General features: G+C 49.0%; 1 protein-coding gene across 1 annotated transcript; it reads right to left on the bottom strand.

Moving 5' to 3' along the window:
- Nucleotides 1-1272: 1272 nt before the first annotated feature.
- On the bottom strand, nt 1273-16462 carry MLEC (malectin). The gene is made up of 5 exons (XM_049619229.1): nt 16079-16462; nt 9493-9671; nt 8735-8911; nt 8571-8628; nt 1273-7166 (listed from the first exon to the last, which is right to left on the bottom strand). Exons 1-5 carry the CDS (start codon nt 16305-16307, stop codon nt 6937-6939), a joined length of 873 nt encoding a protein of 290 aa, XP_049475186.1. The 5' UTR covers nt 16308-16462; the 3' UTR covers nt 1273-6936.
- Nucleotides 16463-17363: the final 901 nt, after the last annotated feature.

Consider the following 17363-nt stretch of genomic DNA (forward strand, 5'->3'; position numbering starts at 1 on the left):
GGGTGGCAACAAACAAAACTAAGACTCTAGGGCCAGAGTCCTGCAGTGAGGTGCCTACCACCTCAGGCTGTCAGAGAACAGAGGCAATCCCACTGCAGAACCTCCCTGCTCCACGTCCTCTCTTCCTTGACCCCTCACCACTGCTAATAGCAACGAGCTTTCCAGTAAATGTGGAGAAAACTCCTCTCTCTTCCTCTATACGGGACGGAGTGGGGGTGGGGTACTAAGTATGGAGAAAGGTCCGACACACCGGCTCCAGCCAACCGGGAGCCTGATTTCCTTCACGAGATTAAGATCTGGACCCAAGGAGCGGTTTCACCCAACCCCCAGCACTTGGCCCAAGATCTTCTGTCAGTTTTCCTCCCTGCAACTCCCTAGAGCAAGGCTTCTTCAGGTCTCTTCCCCCATTTGGCAGCTCGCGGAAAGCTACTTGAAATAGTAACAGCTAGGTCTGAATTAGTAAAGAACTCCAGTTATGGGTGGGCTCGAGCTAAGAAAGAGGCTCTGTGGGCCTCCTGGTTTATTTGGGCCCTGAGAACAGACGCCATCAACACTGGCCTCATTCTTGGAGCTGAGCAATGAATTCTGCCCTTTAAGGGATAACTGAGGGAAGTAGGCCAAACTCTCCTGGTACCAGCAGCCTCCATTCTTGCTGGAGAAATACAGCAGGTAGGTTCTGGAGTCTGGAGCCAGTCACATAGCATGGTGGGGAAAGGAAAGGTAATCAGAGTAATAGAGAGTAATGATGAGCCAGAATCCTGGTGTAAAGTCCTAGCTCCGTCTACGCTGGCTCTATGGCCTTGGGCAAGTCACTTCACCTATGTAAGGCTAATACCAACTGTTTTGTTGAAGATTAAACAGAAATAACTTCTGTAAAAGTGCTTGGCATTGTGCCTCATCCATTTCAAGGGCTCCATTAAGGGATATCTACAATTATCCTTATAGCTTAGAGAGAACAGGGGCTTTGCAGGCAGATAGACTGAATTTGAAACCTGGCTTCACTGTTTACTGACTAGCCTGGGGTAAATTAAGGTTTTTGAGTTTCATGCTTCTCAGCTGTGAACAAGGTAGATTCATTACAGGGGGAAAAAGTCCTTCCTGCTCTTTCTGCATATACATCCTTCCCAATGTATACTCAACACTGACAACACACCTGAAAAGGAGAAAGCAGAGAAAATCGTCCCAGGGCTCGGTCTGTCCACAGGCTGTCATGGAAGCTGAGGGAAAGATGTGCATTGGGAGGGAGAGTCGAGTCATGGCCTGGCATTCCAGTGAAAGTGGAAACAAAACAAAACAACTGTTTATTTTTCCTTGAATGCACTGCTGGCTGAAATGGCCAGGCAGTTTTACAGAACTTCATTCTCTTAACCAAACATCCCGGCGAAAACAGAAGCAAGAGACACGAGGCTAAAATGGACAAAAGCCGCCGGTCTTGTCCCAGGAGAGCCCTTTGCAGCTAAGTGAGCCCCCATGTCTCCCTTTTCCCACCCAATCACTTCACCGCTTCACAATCAAGTTCAAACTCAATCTCAACAGTGTCACTGCAAATTGTTTATTAAAACACAAAGCAATGGACAGTGAAAAACATCCTGATTTTTTTACTTTTTGGTGGGAGTAGGATGGGGCATGTAAGGGGTAGGGACAGATGGAGACAGCCCAGAAGGAAAGACAGCTCTATCCACCCCCCACTGCTTTCCCTGGCCAGCCAGGTTCAAAGCCCCTCAATCACATCTAACTGTGCTGCTGTAAATGCATGTTGTGGCTACAGTTTGTTTCGCCGCGGCAGGGAGAGGATGGGAATCTAGGAGCTACCAGGCCTACTAAGAACTTGCCACTCTTCTCCTGTACTTGGTATAGAACAGAGCAGCCAGGCCCGGGGGGGGGGGGGGGGGGGGGGGGGGGGGAAGGAGGCAGGGGTGGTTTCCTGACAAGCCAGGTTAGGCCAATAATTGTTGAAGAGGCTGCTCTGAGCTCAGAATGGGCAGCTGGTCCTAGTGTGTGAGAACATGGTGGAAGGAGGATCCAAAGAGGGAACTAATCCAGGGTCAAATTTCTTTTCATTCCCTGGATCGTAACACGCCAGGGAAGAGGAGTCAAGAACGCCTCATTCCTGGTTTTGCCGTAAAGACTCTCCCTGCCAATTCTCCCCTCCCACCTGGCAACTCGGCTCTCCTTTCCTGACAGTTGTCCTTTCAAAGGACGGAAAGCACACTTCAGTTTGTTGTTGTTTTCCCTCACACTGAAATAAAGCACTGAAGCTCAAAATAGAGGTGAGAACGAAGTTCTGCTTCTCCTGGTGCTGTGTGCCCCCACCTCACAAGACTGCCTGCATGTGAGAGGTGCCAGGGCCCTCCCTGCCAACTCTAACAGGACTACTGTTTCCCTGGCTGCCGGCACAATCCTGGCTCCTTGTCTTTATGATCCTGGAGGGGGTGGGGGGTGGGAGGGGACTGTCCCAAGAGATCCATCCTGCTCTTCTTCTGCCAGTCCAGCCAGTCCCCAAATTATCTGCTCTTATCAAAATGATTTGGCAGCCGAAGGCAGGCCACCCAAAAGGCAGCTGGGGAAGGACAAACTAGATCGGCAGCAAGCCACCCACGTACAAAGAAGAAATCCGCCCTAGCTGGGCAGCTGACCCACTGATGCCAATCTGGTCTCGTAATAAAATGAGGAAATCTAGCCCTCTTGCCCCAGAAGAGGTCTAAATACAGAAAGAGTCCTAGCTCGGACAGAACGGGAGAAATTACTCTGATCTCTCTGAAGCTTGAACATTAAGGCTTCTTTGCAATATTTTTAGAGCTCTTTGATCCCTAATTATATCTTTCCATAGAAGAGAAGCAGACTTCTAAGATTTCTGAACAGATCCCGGGTGTTTCTGGTTCTGCTTCCGCACTATCACTGAGCCTTACCCCAGGCTCCTTTCCCCCAGGGCCACAGCAGAAGGAGGCCCAAGCATCTCCTCCTCCTCCCTTGTTTTGAACAGGAGCATCTGTTACTCTCTCACTTTGGAAAGTTCACCTGCTCTCCTAGGTCCTTTGGAGAGGCATAGAGGACAATATTACATGTTGCCACTTGATGCCATTAAGGCTCCTCGAGGCAAGAAGACACCTGAATTAGGTTAGAGCCGGCCAGCAAAGGGGAGGGGGAGAAAGGGATGGGGAAGCAGCCCCACGGCAGGGACTGTAAGACCCCTGCCCAGACCTGAATCTAAAGGGAATGCCCACCCTGGCTCAGAGCAGGAGAGGAAAAGGCACTGTGCTGACCGGGGTGGGTCCTGCCCCAATCTCCAGGGAGGGTAGAGAACCCGTGGACTCTTTCCCTGGTCTTCCCAAGGAGAGCCAATTTCTAGAGAAAGGAGTATATGTGCTAGGAAAGGGAAAATACTGCTGCTGTTTTCTGAAGTTCAACTGAGATTCTAGAAGCCATGGCCAGGTCTTCCCAGGAGAAAGTAGAAGCAGGATAAGAAGGAAGAGAAATTCCTTAAAACAGAAGCTTCTCTAAAAAGATAAAGAAGTCAAAACACAATTCCAAAACCAGATTAGTTTCCAGACACAGAAAGGGGCAGGTAAACTTAACTTGAACTTCACCCCATCTCTTCAAAGCCTAATTGACCTCCTAATGTGCTCTCCCAATTTCAGGCCAGTATCTCTTAGGCAAACAGTGGAAAAAAGAGAAAAGGTTACATTCTCAAACCAGCCGGTAGTGACCCTACAGGTCCTGTGCCGCCCCCACCCCCACCACCCGGGAGTCTAACACCACTGACACTCGAAGATAACCATTTTTCAAGTCACCAGAATTCAAGATATCCACTGAGCAGCTTCTCCTCCATAGTGGAGATGTTACAGAAATATGGATCTGGTTTAGGGGACATGAGTCCCACAGATTATTTCCTGGCAGGATGTTTCAGTCAGCATGAGTGAAACCCAAAAAGGCCAGCTGGCCCCTGACCCAAATCAGAGCTACACTGAAGACTCTCAGTCTATCCCCAGCAGAACATCTTAACGTGGTCCACCCAGAAACTGAACCGAAGCCACATTCCTGGCAAAAGGAGTTTCATCTTGGCCGTCTGCTCTTGGCTTTGGCCAGCTGGGCTCAGGGAGATCTAAAAACCTAGGACAGTGCATGGATCCAGTAGAAGAGTCCAGGCCTCCCCTTCCCCAGAGCTAAGTGGCATCCCTCATCACCTCCCCAACCCCAGATAGACTCCCTACAGCGTAGCTGCCTGGTCCTAGCACTAGCTCAAAATACAGGCAGGAGAACAAACAGTGCAAAAAGCAAACAACGAACAGAGTAATTTGTGACGTACACTATACAAAAATAAAAATAAAGAGTGCCCCACCCCACCCCTTTAACCTAAACTTCATGTACCTATATCATCTTGAAGGAGCCCCCCCCTCCCCGAACAAAAAAAAAAGCTTTCAAGTTCAGCATCATGGGCCAGCTGTGACCAGCCCTGGGCAGCTGTTAGCTGGGTGGACTTGGCTCCAGGGGACTCTACCCCAGCCCCCCACCATACTTCTTCCTGTTTCCTCACTTCTCCTTTAGTTTTTGTGAGCCATAGAAAGATGTTCCTTCCTTTCGGACACAAGCAGAGGAAAATGCCCATCCCTATCCCTGGGCTCAGGGGAAAGGAGTGAGCTTGGAAACAGGGGTGGGCTTGGAAGCAAAGCTGCTTGGCTTACAGTACCGTTAGGAAATGGCCCCAGGAGCCAGGGTTTCCTTCTGAGACTCTGAGTCACTGAAGGGATGGGTTGAGGTGAGTAGGCGGGACCCCTCCTTCCTCAAAGACCCAGGCAAACTAACAAACAAGGCAAAATGGAGGCAGCGAGTCCTCCTTCCTCCTCTTGTCTACTCCATTGACAGTGGCCTACAGCTTTGAGGAGATCTGATGGAAGGGGAACCAAAGCCACTGTCAGAAGCCCAATTAGTCAGGACGTCCATTGCCCTGGGCAAGGGGTGCCCCGGACCAAGGCTACAGGATGCCATCCTTCAAAGCAGGGAGCTTTGTGAAGCACTCCAGGAAGTGTTCCCCTTATTGCGGCCTCAGGCCACAGTCATCCAGATGCCTGACTCAATCCCCTACTACTGAGGCCTAAGTCACAGCTAAAATAAAGGGCTCCCACTCTCAAAGGACTAAATGTTGGCCCAGAGTAACTCATTAAGAGCCAAAACCCAGGCCATGAGCCCAAGAGCTACTTACTTTGTCACATAAGCAATTCAAATGCGTGGAGCTCTTCAAACACATCAAAAAAAAAAAAAAAAAAAAAAAAGACAAAATTAAACACATTCTAAAAAGATGAGCCTGGTCTGAGATTCTATGCTGCTCTAGCCCAAGCGGAAGCTAACCCTGCTGCTTTCCACCCACAAAACTCTGTGTAGCTTGGTTGGGTCCTCCCTCATTGTTGCTCTAACTGGGAAAAGAATAACAGTGACCAGAAAGAAAAGGCAACAGGGAACCTTCATTTCCTGTACAAGTTTTTCCAGGGGATTGAAGACAGCCACTTGATGCTAAGGCTGGCTTCAGAGCTGCCAGGACTATGGCTGACTAGAAATCTTTCAGCTCCGTCACACCAAGAACCCAACTGCAGCTCAGACAGGGAAATGAAAGGAAAGGGGCAGACTGCTAGGATCGGGAAGAGGCGCCAGTGGGCCAGATACAGACAATGAGTCTAATTTCTTGGGGCAGCTCTAGGCATAAACCAAAACTGGTTGACTTGTGACACAGAAGGACATGGGAATAAATGAACATCAAATACTAGATAGACACTCTAAACAGTGGTCAGTCACTTAGTAGGGCTCAAGTCTCTGAGGTGGCTCTTAAGTTATGCTAACATAAGCCTTTTCTAATCCAAAGACCAGAAAAGACTTTTAAGGTCAAGTGTTCTGTTGCTGCAGGCTGGAAAGCATCCCTGTCCCCTGGCAGCAAGACCCTACAAAGGGGCCAGTAAAAGAACTGCTGGGTCAGGTCCTCCTGGCTGCTGGCTCAGAGATCCAGGGAGGGAGGTACCAACAAGGTGAGGTGGTAGAGGATACGACATTCAAGCAGAGGGAACCCCAAATCCCCAGGTCGCCTTCCCTTCTTGGCAATAACTTAGCGGGATGATTGAGAGAGAGAGAAGAGATTTCAAATGGGCCAGATTAAAGGGGGAAAAAAATGAGAAGAAATCAAAGTCCCCAACAGGCACTGAAATCAAAATGATTTGTTGTGGTAACAAGTCAGAGGCAACTTGAGGACCTGACATAAACTAATCGTCTTGGATACCAGACAGTCCTCTAACTGGCATATGTCAGGGAGACAAGCAATGACAAAGCGCAAACACTTAAGGTGGAACCATCACTGGGCTGAAACCAGAAAGGCTTCCAAGTAAGGAAGTATCTAATTTTCTTTTCTTTTTTTTTTTTTTTTTTTTAATCCCCCTTCTGTTTTCGTCTTTATCGTACAAATTATACACCTTCACACATACACAAAGCACACACACTTTCAATCCCAGGACATCTGAAAACTTATCTGGACATAACTTCAGAACATACCCAACTCCCAGCGCTGGTCTTCTCAGGTAATAAGATGACATTTCCCTGCTGTTAATTTCTAACCTAAAAAAAGGAACCACGTCTGCTCTGGGTTCAGAGTCCTTTCCACTAGGTGTGCAGATGGGGCTCCTTGAACATGGAGGATCTGCTTCACCTTAAGTACCCTGGAGAGGAAAGAGACGGCTGGGGCCAGCCACAAAGAGAGCACGAGGACTGAAGCAGGGCTGGGACCAGTGGTGGATAAGGGCTGCTCTCTACCCACTCTGCCTCTTTTTTTCTCCTTTAATTTTTGTGTGTGGTTTTGTTTGTTTGTCTGTTAATCACTGTGAAAAATACAGAAACCAAAACCAACATGTTCGGTTTCTTTCCCACACCCCTTCACCCTGTTCAGGATGGTATTTGTTCTCACAACCGGCAGAGGCAGAAGAGGGTTGGAATGAAGACTCCAAAGGCCACCAGGATGGGAAACATGAGGCTGCTGTTGTCCGAGGCATAGGGGTTGGGCGTGCGGGGACCTGACTGCACCCGATTCTTATTGGTCTGTCTTTTGAGATTAGACCCTTCATCGTATTCTTCTTCTTCTTCTTCCTCTTCTTTCTTCTCCAGTCCTGGATGAGGCTGCAGCTTTGGTACATCTGACACAAGAAAGTAGACATCTTTTAAGTAAGACCCACACCATTTAAAAAAAAATTTTTTTTTAATGTTTATTTATTTTTGAGAGGGAGAGAGACAGAGTGCGAGCAGGGGAGGGGCAGAGAGGGAGACACAGAATCCAAGGCAGGTTCCAGGCTCCGAGCTGTCAGCACAGAGCTTGACGCAAGGCACGAACCCACAAACCATGAGATCACAACCTGAGCCAAAGTCGGATGCTCAACCGACTGAGCCACCCAGGTGCCCCAAGACCCACACCGTTTAAGTGAGACCCTTAAGAGCCATAAATGAGCCACAATAAAGAGATGCTATGACCTATGCAAGGTCTACAGCAAAAAAACAGATGTAGCAGAAACAACTCCTGGCCTAGAGAATAGCAGATGGCTGCAAACACCAGTCTTTTTTAGATTTAACTAAAATGTAGTAAAAGCCCTACCCCAGGGAGGCTTCCTATCACCTTCCTTTTCTACTTCTTCAGAACCGTGAGGACTGGACTGAACAGTGGCAATGACTCGACACCCAAAACTTAACCTTTTCAAATCCCTTCTGCAGCCTCCACAATCCCATATGCCCTTCTGATTCACACAGCAACTGAGGAAAAGCTGAGCTACAGGGCCCTGGGTTGTCAGCACACACCACCCCTCTGTTCTGCCTGCTCCTTAGGGACTCAAGCTACAAATCTGTTTTTGTGGCAAGATATCTGCCTAGATGTCATAACACCAGCATCTTGGGACACATCAAGACAACAGGATGAGCTCCTTGTTGCATTAAGGATGAGTTTCGGGAAAGGGTACAGAGGCCGAATGGAAGAGAAAAGTCACTAAGACACCAGCTTTCTGTGCAAAAATCAGCCTGGGAAGCTGGCAGCCAGGATCATCTCAATGCTGAGAAAGTGATATACCCTAAGGCTGGATCCCAAGGACAAGGAGACATTCGGAAGTGGACTTTTGTCCAGTGCGGTTGAGCAATGCCCGAGAGCACACCGAAACGCTGAAAGACTCCTCCCTCTTGCCTTTTCCCTTTCTGCCCCCAGGAAATTGATGTCAAAGAAAGAGAATAAGGACAGGTTTTAGGCGATTCCAAGACTAGAAGGGTCAAGGCACACCAGTAGGTACCATTATTAAGCCCCATTTACAGTGAACTTAAAGGAATTTGTCCAAAACCAAACAGCTGATTAAGTGGCAGCAGCAAAATCTGAACACAGACCTTACTCCAAAGCTATGGTCAGCACCATGCTGCACCCCGTCCCCATCCATCTGACTTTGGATTCCCCACAATTTGGCTTTAAGTGTTTATACAAAAGTGAATGGCTAAATTATTCCCCCAAGGCTTTCCTCAATCATATCCTTCAGACCAAGGCAAAAAAGCAAGTTAAAAACACCACTTACCATCCACTGTCCCAGCCATGATGTAGAGTGCACAAACTTTGGGATTGTCATAGTACCCCTGGGAAATGGGAGAACCGGGGTCAGCACCACGCAGCAGTAAACATTCCCCCACCCCCACTCTTTTAAACATCTCCTCAGCTGGGAAGGCAGAGGGAGAGCATTACCTTTACAAACTCGATGTAGAGTTTCCCTGTGAAGGTGGACACCTCCCCTTGGACACTCAGCTTTCCCTTTCTGATGCTCATAGGGATGATTTCATCATGAGCTGTGCTGTGCCCAACACGATCAAAGATGTCCAAGTCCTTCACCACGACATGGCCATTCAGTCGCACATCAAATACCTTCCACGATTAAAATAAAAAGAAAGAGAGACAATGTCAAAACCATCAGCTTCATACTCCTTTAGCAGCTGGACATCATGTACCTGCTTGGGCTTCAAGTTCAGAAATAATTTTTAAAATGAAAGAGCTGGATATAGTCAAGGGTACAGAGTTCTTTACATGAGCCAAATCAAAGCCATGTTCCTTCATGGTCAAGGTCTCATACTGGCCTTAGGAAACAAAGAATATAAACAAAAAGCTCAACATGGAAAAAAAAAAAAATGCTCAACATGGAAAGAAGGAAATTCATAAGAAGAGACAGGAAAAGAATAAGGCTAAAAACAAGAAGGTGCTGACAAGTAAGGAAGACGACCAGGATCAGTTAGTTGCCAAGAACTAAGAGTCTGGCATTGCCTTCTGTCACCAACCCCCAAGGCAAGTGCAGCCTTGTGAGCAACGGGACATCGCTTCTCCAGGGGCAGAAGGAATCCAGCTTCTCCTCAAAGCTCACCTGTTCCTCCCTTCTGGGGAGGCTCTTACATTCTCTGGCCCATAGCAGGGGACTATCCAAGAGTGGCAATGTCCCACTGACCAGGCCTCACCTTCTGCTGGGACTGTGCAAAGTAGACCTCAGCAAATTTCAACACCAGCACGTAGTCCCCCTCCTCCTTGATGGGCACTTCGTAGCCAAAAGTCTCCTCATTGTACCGCTCTGTTTGATACAGGATCTGGTCCTCGGGGTTGGAACGCAGGATTGGCAGTTTCATACCATAGTCGGAGGCTGGGGACAAAAGACACAGAGACACCACATCAGAGTCAAGACACACAAAAATTGCAGAGACCCCACAACTGCCAGAGCCATTTCTGGGGCAATGCTAGTAACCCTCCCAGGGGAAGGGGCCACCCCCTCTGCATCTGGCTTTAAAGAGACCAGACACAAAGGCAAGCATCAGAGAGCCTAATGGCTCTAAGGAAGAAAAAGTGAAAGAAACCAAACACTAATCACCCCAACAGCTCCCTAACCCTCAGAGAAGAACTTCTTAGAAGCTTGTTAAAATGACTTTCCTCAACCGCAGAGAGTGACAGGAAGAAAACAGGCAAAAGCTACAGCTCCTGGCTCCCTGAGAGGGGAGCTTCAGAGAAACCTCATAAAACAGGGGGGGATGGCCAGGAACTCTGCAAGACCATTAAGTTCAAAGAGTTTTTTTCATTCAGAAAAGCTCAAGGGTCTAAAACAAACAGGAAATGTTAGGCAAGTCATTCTGCATTGTCTTTACTACAAATAAGATACCAGCTTAGTTGCTTTTTATAATTTTCATTCACAAAGTTCCAAGGGTGGTAAATACCAGAGAAACATGCTCACAAAAAGAAGGGCGTGATACTCTCTAATTTCTTTTACATGCAAGCACCTTACTTCCCACAAACTCACAAAACTCAACCTCACCTACTCTCTCCTGAACGTATCCCCCGTTAATCCAAAAGAGTTCAGAACCAAAAAGTTCCTAATGTAGCCCCAGCACCTAACAAAGTCCCTGGCACATAAATAGGCACTCAAGATGATTCGCTGAACCAACAAACAGCAACTAAGGAGGTCCCTGAGGAGCAGTGAAGCCATGCTATTCTTTCCATAGGGCTAAGCCATCCTCGCAGGAAAAAAAATCTGCCAAGGTCCTATTGGCACCTCTGGCCTAAGATGCCCAAGTCCTGGGGGAGCCACCTTTCCCATCTCACACACTGATAAGGAATAAGGCAGGGTAAAAGTAAAAAGTTAGAGGTGCCTGGCTGGCTCAGTTGATACAGCATGTGACCCTTAACCTCAGAGTCATGAGTGTTTATGCCCCACACTGAGGGTAAAGCTTACATTAAAAAACACAAGAAACTAAAAAAAAGGTAAAAAGTTACATACCTTGAGTCAGTATCAAAAAGCCAAAAACCTCTACTGCCCCCAGCCTTCTTCCCCCAACCTTAGTAGGAGACAAGATTACACATGTTTTTCTCCCCCCACCACATAACAAATTAAACCGGGGTCTTGCCTCAAATATTAGACACTGACCGCACTCCAGCCTCAGAGATGAACAGCTATGCTTCCTCCTTCAAAGAGCAGCTTCTCTGACTCCTTTATCCTGTAAACACAGTGAGGTTTCCCAGTGCTCCATAATCTACTTTCCAAACTGCAGACTTAGCAATGATTTCAGTACACCCGCCTAGTCTCTCCTCCAGCCTGGGATTAAGATTTCAAGACCACCTTCCAATCTCACATGATGACTCTGAAGACATTTGGCACCTAGATCCTTTGGGAGATGTCCAAGAGCAGTCATCCCTGGAGCTTTATCATCTGAATCACCACAACTCCAACAGGATCTTTTATCTCTAAGGAAGGTGAAAGAGTAACTAAAGAGCCAGCGGCTAAGGTCAAGCCCTCAAAAAAATAAACATAACTGTTAACAGTTCCTGTAAGTGAACAGTTAGCCGTGACATCAGATGGACCTGATGAGACAATGCAACAGGAAACTTATTGCGCTTTTGTCTTCAGGCTTTTTTCTTTTTATTTCTTCTCAAGAAATCAAAGGGTGGCCAAGTAGCACTACAAAGGATGGACTGCCAACATGCCTCAGCTCTTTCCCAGGCTGAAACCCTTATACCATGAAGATTAAAAGACTGCTATTTCTCTTCCACTTGAGCTCTAAGAATTCCCTTCTTCCAGGAGGACCATGATCCTTACAAATTTGGAACATTAACTACATTTGCTTTTTACATACACAGGAAATTTTGTACATGTGTGGGGAATCTTTTTTCTTTCTTTCTTTCTTTCTCGTGAGCGGAAAAAGTGAGAAACTGACAGTAATGTAATCTGTAAGAGCCGCAGTCTCACAACTAACAAAACTCAGCCATGTGAATAAAAACTACTTAACAACCTTGGAATTACCTTTAAATATTTTTCCTGTAAAGCCCAAGTGGCTTTCCCAGGAGATCTGCCACATGCAAAGTTGCATTTGTCCAAGTCCCAAGTGATGCAGCAGTAAAAAGGGTTTCTTTCTTTCCCCTTTAGACTTTAGGTATTCACAGCTAAACAGATCTCTCTAAAATACAGTGACGTGTACACAGTCAGCACACTGCTGAAGTTGGCACAATATAGCTCAGACAGTTAACCAGAAAGGAAGGCGGCCAAAGGGCCTACATTATGTCTGCTGCTTCTTAGTTCGGGACAATGGAGGAACCAGGCTGTTTGAAAAATTCAGCCCCAGTTTGAGAGTAAGACAGGCCTGGATTTGAATCCTGGCTCCGCCGCCTAGCATGTGGTGTGGAACGATTTGTCTTCTCACCTATAAAATGGGGATAACAACCTATCCCACAGGTTGCATGTAGGGAGATCTGTAAACATCTTAATACAGTGCCTCATAGAGACACAGACAGACATAAAGGTATGCCACCCAGGCAAGCATATGCACACAATAAGCACCAAAAAAAAAAAAAAAAAAAAAAAAAAAAAGATGCCTCCACTCCCAGGAGTTTAGGGAATGGACCAAGTGGAAATGGAAGTAATAAAAAATTGGAAAACTGCGGTGAGGAACCACAGCAGTGAAAAAGCCAGAATGAGCTGGAAGCTGTCCTACACGAGACCACCACTGCAGAGCTGCTGTGGCACTCCACCCTTGCCACCCCACCCTTGCCACCCCGAGGTTAGGCCTCCCACCTGACCGCTAGCTTATTCTTCTCAGTCACTTCCTTCTCACGCAAGGCGAGTCCATAAAGAATTATTCTGAATGCACTGAGGCGGGGAACCTTGAGGATTCGGTTAATCAAAAAGGAAGGGCCAAAGGGCCTACATTATGTCTGCTGTTTCTTACTTAGTTCAGGACAATGGAGGAGCCAGGCGACTTAAAAAAATTCAGCTCCAGTTTGAGAGTAAGACAGGCCTGGATTTGAACCCTGGCCCTGCAAACTACTATATGATTTGGAACAGATTATTATCTCTAGGTGTTTTTTCACCTGTAAAATGGGGATACCGCCTACCTAAGTTCTCTACCTGTGAACTTCTGCTACTGAGAGGGCCTGCAGATGAAGCCGGCCTCTTAGGCGAAAGTATGGAGAGAAAATTCTAAACAAATCCCACAGCCTTAAGCAAATCAGACACAGCAGTGACCCTCAGCATCTTTCATGCTCTAATCTCCCCAGAGCCAAATCCCTCCCCAGCCAAAAGGAAGGCTGCCCAGAAAAGGGTCTTCCTTAGGCCTGCAGAATTAGTAATCTAATAGGTTCAGGCCCTTAGCCACCTTTTTTCCCCTCTGGAACCATGTTCTGCCCTACTTATAACTTCATGTGAAAGGTTATCAAGAACAGAGAAAGATAGAGACACTTAAACCCACTCTGGGCAAGAGAGTTTTCAGACTCAGGTCACTGATTTCTAGAGCACGAGAAGTTATAGTACAAAGGAAAACAAGGCCCAGAGAGATAAAGCCTGTTCTTCAAGGTCATACAAATGATTGGCAGATATCTTTCTATGAAGAGGAAATAGCCTCTCCTAAAACCAGGCCAAGTCCTGGGCCCTCAGGCCAAATAACCAGGCCTTTTCCTCCTGAGTCAGGAGGAACCCAGAATGAGCAAGAACCTGGAATTTGCAGCATGCCAAAGCCCCAAGTTGAGCACTCTATAGTGATATTTCCATCTGGTGAAGCCCACAAGTTGAAAAAGCCTTTCCCAGGCTATGAGGATCTCCTGTGAGCACTAGCTACCCTCAAGGCAGAAATGAAATTCAATAAACATTATGAAGTGCCTTTGAAAGCAAAAGCCACTAGGTGCCCTAAGCCACTCACGGTTACAAGAATGCTGAACTACAAAGACACTATAGAGAAACACCAAGTTCAAAAGCAGGCCAAACCCTTATCTGGATTAACTTGGCAACAAATGCCTAAATCCATTCAACATAAAACGAACCAATGCTGGAAACAGTATCGCCGGCATGTGGCAAAAGAAATTAGACATACAGCTCCTACTGCAATTAGTGTAATAGCTGCAGGGAGCAAGGGTCTCCAAATACCTGGCACATCCCACCCAAACAGTGCCAGGGAAGGGAAGGCAGAGTGAACAGCTACACTTCCCTTGGTGGCACCGACTCCTTAGCACAGAAACTACAGAGATGCCTCCGGAGAATGGAAGCTGAATCGAATCGAAGACCCAGATCTAAGGCCACCAAAATGCTACTCTCAGTCAGGAACCCAGTAAGTGCAATGATTCAACAGGCTGGTCCAAGCCACAGTTGACAACCAGCCTCCACTCTCCATCCACCCCTTCCTACCGCTACAATTCATGGCCCCTGTCTGTTACACTCTGACAGAGTGGAGCAGGGAACCTCTGTTTATAGAGCACCCCAAAGGCTGGGGTCCAAGACAGGATTCCAGTACGCACGAGCTTTGGTAGGTCTCATGTAATTTTACCTGCTACAATAAACCCCTCCAAAGAAATTGCAACCATGAGCCAATAACCCAAGGACAGAGAGCCTGGCTGACTGCTGATCAGCACCACACCCTCCCCCTGCAAATCACCTGCACCAGCAAATTAAAACCAGGATTTCTGAACTGGGAACTGAACCTGCATGGTGTTAGCTTTTTCCTCGGCACAATAAACCTAATAGGATCATGTAATATGTAAAGCCTGGTATCTGTCAAGTGAAAGATACCATCTGCACACGTCCTCACCATTCCTATCTCAAGAGGCAAAGTCCACAAACGGTCTCTAGTTTCCTCAAGAGCTCCTTCCTCCCTGCCCACACCCATGAAGAAAGAGGAAGGGTCCAGGATGGAGACAGCAGTGACCTCGTGCTTATGTGAAGTCTGGCTTCGGCTGCTGTTACAGCTGCTAAAGACTGGGGCCCTGACTCAGCTGAACCCAGGCCACTGAGACCTACATGCCAGGGCTAAGTAAATTCCAAGACAAACACAGAACTTCAGAAAACAGCCCTGTGTCCCAACATCCTCACATGTATGGAAGCAATAAACCCTCGAATACAACAAACTCCAGGACACTGCAACTAACTTGGAAGAACGAAGTTAAACCCTTTCGTAAAGGCAAGAGCCAAATCTGGGCATCGTGGAAAGAATGAGAGAAAGTCTGTCTCTTAGCTTTCTGGAGATGGCACACTGCCAATTTGGCAGCCTCTGAACCCAGCATACAACATAAATCTCCTTCCAACACACGAAATAAGGAACTTCCCTCTTAAACCTGTTGTCCAATCCCACTTAACAGAAGAAAGCGTCTAGAGCAGATTTTCCCAAAGTCTGGTCTGAGGATGCCCAACATCAGAAGCCCCTGGTGCAGAAACGTGGGTTTAATCTATTAGGTCTGGAATCTGCATTTTTAGCCAGCTCCCCCCCACCCCCACCCCGCCATTCTTACACTAACTCTGAGAACTGCGCAGCTCTGTGAAAACTACTGTTGCTGGTCAGTTAAGTCAGAATCATTTTCCCCATACACTGGAATCCTACCCCTCAAGACTTCTTAGGGTAGGCGCTACACGCTCTACACACTCTCGGATAGAATACTCCGAAGGTTCCACTGGCTGACCCAGTTGACACTCCACCAGCCTCACGTGCAGGATGGCTTCAGTATAACCACCCTCTGGGGTGGCCTCAGCTTCTACTTTTGAGCACACATAGTCCTCACTCTAAAGGGGGGAGCAGGAGGAGGCTACAATCAAACTTTCCTGGCTCATCGTCTTCGAAGATTCCTTTCTATTCCGGCTAAGAATCAAGCCCCGCTCCTGCAGAAGGGGTAAGGAAAGCGGCCGATTTCTGGGATGGCAAGAATCTAGTAGGAACGGTCGTAATACAGCACAGCAAAACCACCCAGGCCTGGGACACTGATAACCTACGACCCGTGAGGCCTCGAGGTGGCAACAAGCCGCCCTCGTCTTTGGTTTCCCAGATCGGCTGGAAGAGAGGGGTTAAGAAAATGCAGGATGTGAGGTTCAAATATAACTTCTCGCCAACTCTGCCTCAATCTCTCTTCGTAGCTTCGAGACCGCGCCAGGCTCTGAGCTCTGACCGGGTCCCGGAGGAAACCGCAGAGACGGACTTGGCTCCGGAGACGTGGCCCCAGGGTCGAGGAAGGGGCTCAGAGCCCGCAGCCCTCGGTCGACTGCGCCCAGCATGGCAGGCCCCGGATCCCACGGCTCGGCTGAGGGGCTCTCACCTCGGCCCACCCGACCTTCCAAAGGGTCCTTGCGGAAGTGGATCCCGTGCACGTCCACATGCGCCTCGCCGCCCGCGTTGACCGCCCAAATGACGCTCTCGGGCAGCCCGGCCCCCGCCGAGCAGACCACGCCGAGCCCCGGCCCCCGGAGCGCCGGCGGCAGCAGCAGCAGCAATAGCAGTTGCAGGAGCGCCACGCCGGCTCCCTCAACCGCCCGGGCCTCCAGCATGGCGGCCACCACAGCGGGGGCAGCCTCCGCCGACCCTCGTCCTCAGTCGGCCGCCAGGCCGCCCCGGGCTCAGAAAAACAGCGCCACGGGCCGCTCTGCTTCAGTCGCCGGGGACATGTCGCTCTCAGGCCTCCTTCTCAGCCACGGGTGCCGCCTCCCACCTCAGGAACAACCTACCCCGCCGCCCAGCCCCCCACGACCCTACAGCCAATCAGCGCCCGGCCCTCATTAATTACCCATCGCCCAGCCGGGAGACGCCCGTCCATTGGCTTCCGGGCGAGGGAAAGGGCGTGGCTACTCCCAGGAGCCAGCCCAACCAACAGGCTCGAGAGGGAGCGCGCGCAGAGGTGGGGAGTTCGGTTGAAGCGGCGGTTCAATGCGGAAGTGGCGGGGTGCAGTGCCCAGGCGGCCCCGGAATCCTGCAGCTGAATAGGAAAGGTGGCCTGGGAGGGAAGGTTTAGAGTAGGGCGCACTGACACGTCGCCAACACTTCCGGTGCTCCAGATCCTGGGACCGAATAGGCTCCGGGTAGGGGTGCGTTGCCCACTTTCCCGCCCCCTCTTTTCTCAGGGAGAGGCATGAACATAAGCTCTGGTAGGAGAAGCAGTGGAAACACTTTCGACCCGAGCCTCAGTCTTTTTCTCTGTGTGAGGCAAAAAACCCATCCTCTCCTAGACAGGTTGCTAGCACAGGTCTTCAGGGCGAGAGTCCCACGGGGACAAGACCCCGCCCCCACCCCTTAGCGAGCTCTGGGCTGGTGGTAGCGTCCAGACGGCCGTCCAATCAGAAGGCTCCAACGCAGCGGAAATGCGTGGCCTTGTGGGGGAGGGGCTCCTGGCTACCCAGGTATCCTTGGCGACAGCCCGGGTCCGTCCCAGCGACTCAGGGGCGGGATCGGGACTTCCCCAACCCTGGTGAGCGGAGTCGCGCGTGGTACCCAGCCTGTAGGTGTACGCGTGACTCGAGCTCCCTTTCTGCTCTTTGGCATTTCACCCAGCGCTTTCCTACATTGGCGATCTCTGCGCTGTGGTCACTGTCCAAACCCCCACTCTTCAG

The sequence above is a fragment of the Panthera uncia genome (assembly GCF_023721935.1).
Source record: "Panthera uncia isolate 11264 chromosome D3 unlocalized genomic scaffold, Puncia_PCG_1.0 HiC_scaffold_8, whole genome shotgun sequence".
Lineage (NCBI taxonomy): Eukaryota > Metazoa > Chordata > Mammalia > Carnivora > Felidae > Panthera > Panthera uncia.